Below are 13,133 nucleotides of genomic sequence, written 5' to 3'. Positions count from 1 at the left end.
CCTGTTTCATGTCTAGTGCAGTGGAAACCTGTTTCATGTCTAGTGCAGTGGAAACCTGTTTCACGTCTAGTGCAGTGGAAACCTGTTTCATGTCTAGTGCAGTGGAAACCTGTTTCACGTCTAGTGCAGTGGAAACCTGTTTCATGTCTAGTGCAGTGGAAACCTGTTTCACGTCTAGTGCAGTGGAAACCTGTTTCATGTCTAGTGCAGTGGAAACCTGTTTCACGTCTAGTGCAGTGGAAACCTGTGTCATGTCTATCTAGTGCAGTGGAAACCTGTTTCATGTCTAGTGCAGTGGAAACCTGTTTCATGTCTAGTGCAGTGGAAACCTGTTTCACGTCTAGTGCAGTGGAAACCTGTCATGTCTAGTGCAGTGGAAACCTGTTTCACGTCTAGTGCAGTGGAAACCTGTTTCATGTCTAGTGCAGTGGAAACCTGTTTCACGTCTAGTGCAGTGGAAACCTGTTTCACGTCTAGTGCAGTGGAAACCTGTATCATGTCTCATGTCTAGTGCAGTGGAAACCTGTTTCACGTCTAGTGCAGTGGAAACCTGTTTCATGTCTAGTGCAGTGGAAACCTGTTTCATGTCTAGTGCAGTGGAAACCTGTTTCATGTCTCATGTCTAGTGCAGTGGAAACCTGTTTCATGTCTAGTGCAGTGGAAACCTGTTTCATGTCTCATGTCTAGTGCAGTGGAAACCTGTTTCATGTCTAGTGCAGTGGAAACCCGTTTCATGTCTCATGTCTAGTGCAGTGGAAACCTGTTTCATGTATCATGTCTAGTGCAGTGGAAACCTGTTTCACGTCTAGTGCAGTGGAAACCTGTTTCATGTCTAGTGCAGTGGAAACCTGTTTCATGTCTAGTACAGTGGAAACCTGTTTCATGTCTAGTACAGTGGAAACCTGTTTCATGTCTAGTGCAGTGGAAACCTGTTTCATGCCTCATGTCTAGTGCAGTGGAAACCTGTTTCATGTCTAGTGCAGTGGAAACCTGTTTCATGTCTCATGTCTAGTGCAGTGGAAACCTGTTTCATGTCTAGTGCAGTGGAAACCTGTTTCATGTCTAGTGCAGTGGAAACCTGTTTCATGTCTAGTGCAGTGGAAACCTGTTTCACGTCTCATGTCTAGTGCAGTGGAAACCTGTTTCACGTCTAGTGCAGTGGAAACCTGTTTCACGTCTAGTGCAGTGGAAACCTGTTTCATGTCTAGTGCAGTGGAAACCTGTTTCATGTCTAGTGCAGTGGAAACCTGTTTCATGTCTAGTGCAGTGGAAACCTGTTTCATGTCTAGTGCAGTGGAAACCTGTTTCATGTCTCATGTCTAGTGCAGTGGAAACCTGTTTCATGTCTAGTGCAGTGGAAACCTGTTTCATGTCTAGTGCAGTGGAAACCTGTTTCACGTCTAGTGCAGTGGAAACCTGTTTCATGTCTAGTGCAGTGGAAACCTGTTTCACGTCTAGTGCAGTGGAAACCTGTTTCATGTCTAGTGCAGTGGAAACCTGTTTCACGTCTAGTGCAGTGGAAACCTGTTTCATGTCTAGTGCAGTGGAAACCTGTTTCACGTCTAGTGCAGTGGAAACCTGTGTCATGTCTAGTGCAGTGGAAACCTGTTTCATGTCTAGTGCAGTGGAAACCTGTTTCATGTCTAGTGCAGTGGAAACCTGTTTCACGTCTAGTGCAGTGGAAACCTGTCATGTCTAGTGCAGTGGAAACCTGTTTCACGTCTAGTGCAGTGGAAACCTGTTTCATGTCTAGTGCAGTGGAAACCTGTTTCACGTCTAGTGCAGTGGAAACCTGTTTCACGTCTAGTGCAGTGGAAACCTGTATCATGTCTCATGTCTAGTGCAGTGGAAACCTGTTTCACGTCTAGTGCAGTGGAAACCTGTTTCATGTCTAGTGCAGTGGAAACCTGTTTCATGTCTAGTGCAGTGGAAACCTGTTTCATGTCTCATGTCTAGTGCAGTGGAAACCTGTTTCATGTCTAGTGCAGTGGAAACCTGTTTCATGTCTCATGTCTAGTGCAGTGGAAACCTGTTTCATGTCTAGTGCAGTGGAAACCCGTTTCATGTCTCATGTCTAGTGCAGTGGAAACCTGTTTCATGTCTCATGTCTAGTGCAGTGGAAACCTGTTTCACGTCTAGTGCAGTGGAAACCTGTTTCATGTCTAGTGCAGTGGAAACCTGTTTCATGTCTAGTACAGTGGAAACCTGTTTCATGTCTAGTACAGTGGAAACCTGTTTCATGTCTAGTGCAGTGGAAACCTGTTTCATGCCTCATGTCTAGTGCAGTGGAAACCTGTTTCATGTCTAGTGCAGTGGAAACCTGTTTCATGTCTCATGTCTAGTGCAGTGGAAACCTGTTTCATGTCTAGTGCAGTGGAAACCTGTTTCATGTCTAGTGCAGTGGAAACCTGTTTCATGTCTAGTGCAGTGGAAACCTGTTTCACGTCTCATGTCTAGTGCAGTGGAAACCTGTTTCACGTCTAGTGCAGTGGAAACCTGTTTCATGTCTAGTGCAGTGGAAACCTGTTTCATGTCTAGTGCAGTGGAAACCTGTTTCATGTCTAGTGCAGTGGAAACCTGTTTCATGTCTAGTGCAGTGGAAACCTGTTTCATGTCTCATGTCTAGTGCAGTGGAAACCTGTTTCATGTCTAGTGCAGTGGAAACCTGTTTCATGTCTCATGTCTAGTGCAGTGGAAACCTGTTTCACGTCTAGTGCAGTGGAAACCTGTTTCATATTTAGTGCAGTGGAAACCTGTTTCATGTCTAGTGCAGTGGAAACCTGTTTCATGTCTAGTGCAGTGGAAACCTGTTTCATGTCTCATGTCTAGTGCAGTGGAAACCTGTTTCATGTCTAGTGCAGTGGAAACCTGTTTCATGTCTCATGTCTAGTGCAGTGGAAACCTGTTTCACGTCTAGTGCAGTGGAAACCTGTTTCATGTCTCATGTCTAGTGCAGTAGAAACCTGTTTCATGTCTAGTGCAGTGGAAACCTGTTTCATGTCTAGTGCAGTGGAAACCTGTTTCACGTCTCATGTCTAGTGCAGTGGAAACCTGTTTCACGTCTCATGTCTAGTGCAGTGGAAACCTGTTTCACGTCTAGTGCAGTGGAAACCTGTTTCATGTCTAGTGCAGTGGAAACCTGTTTCATGTCTAGTGCAGTGGAAACCTGTTTCATGTCTAGTGCAGTGGAAACCTGTTTCATGTCTCATGTCTAGTGCAGTGGAAACCTGTTTCATGTCTAGTGCAGTGGAAACCTGTTTCATGTCTCATGTCTAGTGCAGTGGAAACCTGTTTCACGTCTAGTGCAGTGGAAACCTGTTTCATGTCTAGTGCAGTGGAAACCTGTTTAATGTCTAGTGCAGTGGAAACCTGTTTCACGTCTCATGTCTAGTGCAGTGGAAACCTGTTTCACGTCTAGTGCAGTGGAAACCTGTTTCACGTCTCATGTCTAGTGCAGTGGAAACCTGTTTCATGTCTAGTGCAGTGGAAACCTGTTTCATGTCTAGTGCAGTGGAAACCTGTTTCATGTCTAGTGCAGTGGAAACCTGTTTCATGTCTCATGTCTAGTGCAGTGGAAACCTGTTTCATGTCTAGTGCAGTGGAAACCTGTTTCATGTCTAGTGCAGTGGACACCTGTTTCACGTCTCATGTCTAGTGCAGTGGAAACCTGTTTCACGTCTAGTGCAGTGGAAACCTGTTTCATGTCTAGTGCAGTGGAAACCTGTTTCATGTCTAGTGCAGTGGAAACCTGTTTCATGTCTAGTGCAGTGGAAACCTGTTTCACGTCTAGTGCAGTGGAAACCTGTTTCATGTCTCATGTCTAGTGCAGTGGAAACCTGTTTCATGTCTCATGTCTAGTGCAGTGGAAACCTGTTTCATGTCTAGTGCAGTGGAAACCTGTTTCATGTCTCATGTCTAGTGCAGTGGAAACCTGTTTCATGTCTCATGTCCAGTGCAGTGGAAACCTGTTTCATGTTGTTGTGCAGCGTCCTCATGTCCAGCTCCATGTTGCGCAGGGTGAGCTCCACGCGCTGCTTCTCCTCCACCTCCAGCTGCTGCTGCTCCTCCATCCGCTTCAGCTTCTCCCGCAGGCTGTTGTACATCATGGAGGCGTTGCGGTGGTTCTCCTGCTCCTGCTTCAGCTGATATCTACACCACCGCGAGTGCAAACAAACACGGAGAACAGTTCCAAACGGCCATCTTGTCTGATTTCTGATCTCTGTCTGAACTGATCATATCTCTTATGCTGAGATGAAAATGGAACGCCTAAATTAAAAAAGGGATTACATAAAGAGCAACAGGAGCAAGAAAGAACCGTGGAAAACAAGACCAGACTAGAAAAGCGAGCTACTTCTACATTTTGGAAGCCAGTCACTGGTCAGACAAGATTGTAAACTCTTGTATGACGAAGTAAGGCATTAATGTAGGGAAAAAGTTGAAATATAGAAATATATAAAACAGTTGAAATATGCAATGACATATACTGTATATCGTCGTTGTCGGACCGAAACCTCTTAAACTCCATATTCAAAACTTTGGTTATTTTGTAAATAACTTGATCATTGATACAAAAGTAGAAGATCCACAAGCTCGTGTTCTCAGTTCGTCCATCTGCTACTTTTGCCGTTTTTCAATTTGAAGACAGAAAAGTAACAGTTTTGGACGTATGAGGTTTCCACCCGACAGAGACGATACATTATATAATATTGACTGTATTACTTGAGATTATTGACGTCGGTCCTGAGCTCCAGTTGGTGGCGCTCCAGAGCAGACTTGTCCTCTTTGACGTCCTCCATGGCAGACTTCAGCTCGGCCCTCTCCATCTCCAGCTGTCTCACCTTGTCCGTCAGGTGACCGTGGCGGCTCCTGGCCTTCTGGATGGAGCGCTCGTACTCCAGGAACATGTTCTGCAGCTTCACCATGCTCCTCGAGTCTGATGTGACACCACAACGTGTGGGAGAGTTAAGTGCCATTCATACTTTGTCGCGTGCCGGTGTCCAGTGTTAGAAATAGCCGACCCACCCAGCTCACGACACAGTGCGGATGCGACACGTTGTGAGCTTGTACATTTTAGAAAATGTCACCTATGTACAGTTGAGTATAATGACATGCCCAAATCAGGGACAGCGGGGTGAAAGTCATAACTCAGGACACATCGGCTGCATAATAACGAGGCCGATATCGCCCAAAAGTCCAAACAATGGCTGACATATCGGCCAGACGGCTATATCGGCCTAGCTCTAGTCGGTACCTAAAGTGGTGGAGTCCAGCTGCTGGACAAGCAGGGAGGCATGATGATAGCCTGAGGTGGGGGAGTCATCTGTGGCCGTGTCTGATGACTGAGTGAGCTCATCGAAGTCCTCTGCCAGCTCCATGTCGCCAGGATTCTGAATGAATGCAGACAAAATATTAGTATTACCCCCAATGTTGTATTGAGGTACAGTATCAGTTAGTGAAAACAAATACTGTAGGCTCCCTCTGTGCTGATCCCAAGTGACCAGGAGGTGGCCTACTGTTCCAGTCCAGTGTCCCATACCCTCGTTTGATAGACTCGGCAGCATATTTGAACGTGAACACAAATGACACCTTTGTGTGAAAGGAGGACGACACTGGAGCAGCACGGACATTTTAAGCCTTTTTATTAGGTGCTAGTATACAACATGACTAACGTTTCGACCTATGCGGTCTTCATCAGAGTCATAACGGTGGCAGCATTTAGGGAAGTCATTAAATACAGGGTAGGTGAGGGCTAGGCTATCAATGAGCCAATGACAAATGGCCATGTTACATGTAATAACCTCATACTGCCAGCAGTCTATACAGATATGAGCATGGCTATGGGAAAAACGCTGTTTAACAGTAAATTAAATAAAGTAAAACAGTGAATCAACCATATAAAAGCCACCTTTGTGTGTTTCCAGCCATTCAAATCTGCTGCTGAATCAATCAAAATGAAGCTATGAAACTACAGTTTATGCACAGAGACCATTACATTAACCACTTAATCCATTCTGTAACCCCCTTTGATGTTTTAAGCATTATGTTATACTTTAGCTATTGAAAAATAGCAGATATACAAGCTCATAGCGTGGCACTGAGTGCCGCGCTATGGGCTTGTATTTTTTTTGAAAAATCATGAAAATGTGGCGCAAATCTTTGAATGTATATTCTTTCAGAGCGAACGTTTTTAACTCAAATCTTTGCTTCTGGGGGCGACCCTGGAACGACATATTTTCAGATGGGGGTCGGTGGCCATTTACATATAATTTCTGGGGTCCTTGATATGAAATAGTTTGAGAACCACTGATATAGAAACATGGGATTTTTAGAAAACTGATTTAGACGAATTTCTTTGAATCGTCCTCAAGTCTAAATGGGTTAATCCGTATACTTTGTTCACCTTACCTCGTCTCTCCCTTTGGCTGCAGATAGAGACCTGGGACGGACAAAAACAGGGCAGAACGACAAGGGATTATTTGGAGGAGGAAAAAAAACGATGTCATCACGCGGTTCACTTCTCAAGCATAGGACGCTTATAAGAGGTGAGGACTCGACTGTGTTCAAGAGGCCGTGTGTGTGATGTGGTATAATGAAGTATACAATTCCATTCCGGGCTGGTTAGTCATGCAACTAGACTGAGGGTTAACCGGGTGAAAGAGAGAGAGAGAGAGAGAGAGGTGAAAGATTTTCCTGATTATTTCCCCCCACCATCGACGGCAGAAGTGTTGAGAGAGTGAAAAGGTTATGTGGCGAGGGACAAGGAAAAAGGCGGCGTTGTTGTACAGCATAGAATACCTTCCTTCATCGTCCGACACTTCGCTTAAAGTGCTATCGTCAAACACGGACAGAGGGTCTCCGTTAATGTGGACCGAGGTCTGAGGGGCTGCGCGGCGATGCCGCGCCCCTCGGACCGCCTGCGGCTGTGGGGTCCCCTCTACCTGCTGGGGTGGGACATGAGGCTGCGCTGGGGTTCTGCCGCCACTAAGGAAAGCAATAAACCTATTGGTGAATGACTGGTAACACCCCCATGACATGATAACACTTAACAGCTGCATGCTCTTTGCTCTGGGCAGCATCTATCAGATCGGGGTTTAAGTAGAAAAAGGAAATCAAAACTTTTTTGCTGGCGTCCTCCTCTTAACTATCCTGCAACAAGTATGTTTGTATGTATGAACAATGATATGCGTGCACAACAATTAGTTGAAAATGTTTTTACATTTCAAACGACAGTGTATAGGGGGATCGCTGGCACAAACAATTTTCAGCTAAATACATATTCATTTGCGGATCCTTCAAAGGAAAGAGTTTGAGCACCACTGCTGAATAGAATGCACTGTACACTGTACACTACACCAAGGTTATGTTTTTTAATCCAAACACACATGGTCTCTGTCGACAATCTCAAAATGCTTGTGGATCTGCTACTGTTGATGCTTTTGTGTGACACTGTAGTATGATCAAGTAGGGCATTCATTTTCGGAAAAAAACAAGAAAAGTTAGAATTTGGAGATAAGAGGTATCTGGCCGACAGCAACGGTATTCTTCTCTAATGCACAGACGAAGAAAACAGAAAAGTGCATACCTCTTTGGATTTCTAGTTGCCAGTATTTGGGCATTACTGTCAGTGGCAGTGAGCTGCTGTTCCATTTCAGTTGCTCCATCTCCTCCAGACGCACAGCCTTCCGTTTGTCTTGAGACGGTCTCAGGTTTCTCTGCTTCCAGTCCTTCATCTTTTGGTCCAAAATCCCAGGAAGCACTGGGCTTTTGCGCCTCCGTTTTGGTTTTAGTCCTCTCTTTGCCGGCCTTAAAAGACAAGGGTAAATGTTTAATGATGAGCATGATCAGGGACAGAGTGAAGCAGGTCGCGGCCAGCCTTTAAAAATGCAATTTGGAGCAGGTACGTGTACGCATTGCCATGCATAATTCAGCACGTAACCCCTCCTTCGGGAGACCTAACACCCAACTGTGGTTGCACCATGTAATACGGTAGTCAGAGCTAATTACAATGAAGCGTTGTTTCTTTGGTCAACTTGCATTCCATCAGTATGTTCCAGTTGGATTCCCCAAACCCTACTTGTGAACAGTGCCCTGAAACTGTCAAAGAATTGGACACTGGCTAAAGATTGCTGACTCTTGTTGTTTGTTTGAGCTTCATGTCATAATCCTACTCTCAGTTCGTAACCATAACATATCCCCTGAATTTCACCCTGGACATTGTCAAGGTCCACTCTCCGTCATATGCATGACTAAAATCTGAAACTGTCACATTCAGGTTATTCCTAGGAAAACACTGGTGCTGGAAAACATTGAAAAGGCTGGCCAAAAGTTAAGTTGAATTATTCTGTTAAGTATATGGATGGTATGTTGTATGAGCAAATTATTCACATGAAGGATGACATCAAACAGCATGCAGGAAAAAATTTAAATAATTGCCAATGACACATCATTCACAAAACTTCTTTTCACAGAAAAGAAGAGCATTGTTTGCCACACCCACTTCACAGCACGCCATCTAGATTCTAGATGGAAGCAATCCACAATGTTAAGTGACATGCAAACTTCATGCATGAAGAAACACAAAAAGGCACAAGTATGGGAGTCGAAGAGGGCCTCTGATATGTGGAGTGCAACACATGTTATAGATAAGGAGGACAAATGGCTTGTTGTTAGTGGTGTCAGGGAACTATTAAAGTGACACGTTAGTTCTGAGAAAAGGTGATAAAATGTCAGACGGAAAACTAAATTCAATTAATGGCAATGCGAGCTACACAGACAAACCCTAGAAACATGCAAGGATATCTTTTCTATGTTAAATAACACACAGGAACAGACTGAAGTTATGATCTGTGACCATGGTTTTGGGGCTTTTCTCACAACTCTCACAACAAGTGAAGATAATGAAATGAAATGGGGGGGAAAAGATGAAGAAAGAGAGGCTCTCTAGGACGGACTATGGGAGGGAGTGACGGCCATCCTCTACCTCTCTCTGGAGTTGGGCCTTCTCTTTCTCCAAGTCCAGCAGCACAACCTTCAGCATCCCTACCTCCTGCTTGAACCTCTGCATGTCCTCTTCCAGCTCTTCATCAGAGACACCGAGGTTAGCTGCTGAACGCATGCCAACTGACTGAACTGAGTAAGGTTGAGAGTCAACCATCTCTTGGGGATTCTCTTCCAAACCAGCGGCGCTCTGCTCCTCCTCCTCCTTGCCTTCATCTGGAAGCGTATAGTTGTCCTCCATGGTAGACTCTGGTTGTGGGCACTGGAGTGGCTCAGCTTTGGTCTCATCTTTCAAAGGTGAATCAAGGTCAATGTCCTCAGACATAATGTGCTCGGCAAGGCCGCAGGCAAAAGCCTCAGCATCATTATTCATGTCGCTGTCTGCAGAGTCAAGCCCTGCTGAGAGTTGTGGAGAAGGAGACATTCTTGCACCGTCGCTGGTCAGATTCCTTTCTTCAGCCTTGCTGCCCTCATTGCCTGGAAGCACTGACTGCTGGCTCTGCTCCTCAAACTGGGAGTTTTCAGCAGATTCGGTTTGGGAGTCCTCTAAGCCCGACTCCCTCTGCTCGGGTATGGTGAGCAGAGCCGTGCTCCTCGCCCTGGCTGTGGGACGCACGATGGGTTCGCCTTCCTCTTCGTCGCTCGATGTTTCTTCGGCGTGAGGAGATTCGTCCATGGCCTGCTCTTCTTCTGCACCGTCTTCCGGGGAACACCTGTGAGACTCGGGCAACTCTCCGAACCTCTCCTTCAGTTCTGCGGTCACATTCTTGTAGCTGGTTTTGACCTCCCGTTTCTCCACCTCAACCCATAGCTTCTCGTAACGTTTCTCCCATGGGAACTCCTCCTGATTGGAATCGGATTCATCGACCGCCTTGGGCCTAGCTTCCTCAATCACCTCTTTCTTGTTTTTTCCACTTTCAGGCCCCCCGTGGCCAGAGGGCGTATTTGAATCTAACTCATATGTATCTGAGGCATCATCCTTCTCCTTTGATAGCATGACAGACAAAGAAATACAATTAACGGGGACTTGACAAAAATAAAAGACACAAACCAGGCATTGATGTTACAACACGCAGGGATTACAGTATGGCATTTGCAATCCGGATGTGGAAGCTTGTTAGTATGTGTTAGAATTCCTTTCCTTCCATCACAATTACTGCATTACATTTTCAAAGTAATATCTTGTGATAAGAGGGAAAGATTTATCCCTTTATTTCTGCCTTCATTTCGGTTCAATCTGTGTATGCTAATGCGGGGAGTCATTTAGCAGATATCTATAGTGGTAGTATCTAGGATACAACACTGAAATCGTCAACCATGACTCCAGTAGGACTAAATAGCAATACATGCTCCTTCCGAGGTTTTCAGAAAGGGAGGTGATAGAACTACAAATTGATGCCATTCAGAACTTCTGATGGGCGGTCTCAGACCATTTTCTTGGAACTCGTGCACCTGAGTTTGCACTCAAACTTGTTCAGAAATCTTTTCTGACATCGGAACGAGCATGTATTGACCTTAACTCAAAGAGAATCTTAGGGTCTGCAATAAAGTAAAAAAAACAAAACAAAACATTGTTAAGTAGATGAATTGACTTGAGCACCAATTAATTCAATGGACTGACTATTGCTACACGTGGGAGACCATAAGAACATTGTACGCATGGATGAAAACAATGACAATGAGAAATGAGGTAGGATTGATGTGAACAGGGCATTCAGTGACAGTGACCTACCTCTGGTGTGTGCTCCTCCGCCTGTAGAATGATCTCCCGGTCTCTGGCCACAGGTGAAGACTCGTGCACAGGGTGAGGGGAATCTGCAGGGAGAGAACACAACACATGACAATAGGAATGGGGCCGATATTCCATAATACGTTGCCATTCACTTGGGATAGAATGATTTGTAAAACTAGATCTTTAAAGCTATAGTTATAGTCATTGGTGTGAACAGTCCTTTACTCCCCACTCCTCAATAATACTACAGTATATTGCGATATTTTGGTGCAACTACATAGCTAGCAATATTATATTTTCTACATGGCCGAGCATAGAGCACATGTCGGTCTAGCTTATTACCTGAGATCACCACCCGAGACTCGCTTATATGTGGCAGTGGATTGCAGGTCTTCGCCGGACGGGGAGGGGAGGACGTACTGTCTGAATCCCAATCCGAGTCTGAAAAGACAAGCACAGGGGGACATTAAACACCATCAGTGTTACATTTCTAAAGAATAAATCAGGGTAAAGGGACATACAGTGTTGGCTATCAGCCGTCAAAAAAACGTGACCAGAAATGCCATCTGGGACAAGGAATTGGAAATAAAGGCGATCGAAAGAAACAGATACAGTGGGTGCGAGTGCGCAGTTCAAGATGGCGCACTCCATTGCTGTTGACATCATCACCTAGCAACCCAGTGCTAATGTAAGTAGCATCACGACTTGATCGATCATAAACACTATAAAAGACCAATTGCCATACCTGTACATCTACGGCAATGGTGCCAAGTGTGTTTTTTTTTTTTTTTTTATTGTAAAAATATCAAAGACTACATTCTACATTTCCCCAAAATAAATGCATGTATTCATTCATAAATTCATACAGAAATTCAGTGTGACCAGAAGCACGGATAAATAAAACATATCCATCCACCCCAGCAAATCCAACACTAAGTAATATGGCTAATTAGGAAATTATAAGGTCGCACAAGGTCCTTACCCTCTTCGCTCTGAGGCGCCATCTTCCTGGCACGGGGCTGGGGATTGGGTAAGGCCCGAGTCGGGGACGGGGACGGGGAGGCGAGGGACCTCGGACCGGGCAGTGGTGTCAACGTTTGGCCTGACCCGTGAAGTGCAGGAGGCACTGCCACTGCGGTGGCCGCCACCACCTCCTCCTGCTCCTGACCAGACGGCAGTGGCACTGGGGAAGGGCTGGAGGACTCTGGCAGCTCCTCCACCCCAGGGGAGGAAGCTGTCCTGCGGCCAGGGAGCGTCCTCCTACTGGTGGTGCTGGCCGAGTCCCAGTCTGAGGCATCTGGTACCAGTAACATGATAGAAACCATTGGAGACCAATCGTGCCTACGTAACTATCAGTGGTGTAATGTAACTTAAGTACTGCTCTTAAAAGCTGCACTATGAAACTTTCCTGTTGTTCTACCTCAGATTTGAACCCGGCCTCCTGCATGCATGCACAAGTGCTGTACATTTTGCCACTAAGCTATAGTCTGCTTGCTCAGAGGAGAAATTACATCAGGTTCAAATCTAATCATAAACAGGATTGGGTCAAAAGGTCATATCAAACCAGACACACAGTACAGGATCTAAATATCAATAGAAGAGCAGGGAGACCAAATACAACCACCCCTAACATACTGTACCATACAGATTGGACAAAATAAAAAGGTTATAGTACAGCTTTAAGTTAAAAATAAAAAATAAAAAATGGCAGTACTTCATCCACCACTGTGTCTATGCTACCTAGTGACTTTAGGAGGCTTTAGGGAACAACTACAACTAGTGTGCTTCACATAGACACTGACCTGCTTTGTGAGCTTCATAAAAGTACGAAGAAAGAAAAACATATTTATATTCAGAGTAGCCTAATTAATAAGATTCACTGCATGTATGATTCGTATGATCTGTACACAGAAAGTGAATTAAATGTATCCTCTTACCTTCCAGATCATCAACATCGCCCAGACCAAGCTCTTCCATTAAGTCTATCAAGCAGAATTAAGTAAAATATTAAGAGTAAATCGAGGCATGTATTATATAATTTCATTCAGGAAGGCTATACAACTTAACGTAGGTCTACCTGTCTTTCCATTACCGGTTCCTTCCAGTTTGCTCAGAACAGATAGTGGCTTCCATTTTGCTTTCTCAGTCTGGCAGAGAGGATGGGTATTTATATTTAGGGGTGCAATTGGATAATCAAACTAGCCGATTTAATCAATCACAAATAAATAATGTATTTTAATAAAGTCATCGATTTTTAAAAAAAAAGCCAAAAATAGCCAATCTACAAACTCACAACATATCACGCATTGTGAGCTTGTAAATCTCCAGTTTCATGCAACACTGTTGTATAATTATAAAATAGGGCTAATTTTCTTTAATAAACGTGAAGAAATATATATTTAAA

The 13,133-nt window shown here is 44.7% G+C and overlaps 1 protein-coding gene across 3 annotated transcripts in view; it reads right to left on the bottom strand.

The window, feature by feature from the left end:
- The window catches only part of ankrd26 (ankyrin repeat domain containing 26), a 54,099-nt gene that overhangs the window by 20,873 nt on the left and 20,093 nt on the right, over positions 1 to 13,133 (bottom strand). For all 3 annotated transcript variants that reach the window (XM_079501985.1, XM_079501987.1, XM_079501986.1), the window contains exons 17-27: positions 12,807 to 12,876; positions 12,667 to 12,711; positions 11,712 to 12,026; positions 11,072 to 11,170; positions 10,730 to 10,812; positions 7,583 to 7,803; positions 6,796 to 6,981; positions 6,406 to 6,436; positions 5,252 to 5,387; positions 4,720 to 4,933; positions 3,966 to 4,149 (exon numbers count right to left, since the gene is read on the bottom strand). In XM_079501985.1, the coding sequence (XP_079358111.1) occupies positions 3,966 to 4,149; positions 4,720 to 4,933; positions 5,252 to 5,387; positions 6,406 to 6,436; positions 6,796 to 6,981; positions 7,583 to 7,803; positions 10,730 to 10,812; positions 11,072 to 11,170; positions 11,712 to 12,026; positions 12,667 to 12,711; positions 12,807 to 12,876 (1,584 nt within the window). The remainder of the gene's footprint in view (positions 1 to 3,965; positions 4,150 to 4,719; positions 4,934 to 5,251; positions 5,388 to 6,405; positions 6,437 to 6,795; positions 6,982 to 7,582; positions 7,804 to 10,729; positions 10,813 to 11,071; positions 11,171 to 11,711; positions 12,027 to 12,666; positions 12,712 to 12,806; positions 12,877 to 13,133) is intronic.

The sequence above is a fragment of the Electrona antarctica genome, assembly GCF_951216825.1.
Source record: "Electrona antarctica genome assembly, chromosome: 5".
Taxonomy (NCBI): Eukaryota; Metazoa; Chordata; class Actinopteri; order Myctophiformes; family Myctophidae; genus Electrona; species Electrona antarctica.
Note: the sequence above shows the minus strand (reverse complement) of the source record. Positions and strands in the feature narration are given on the sequence as shown.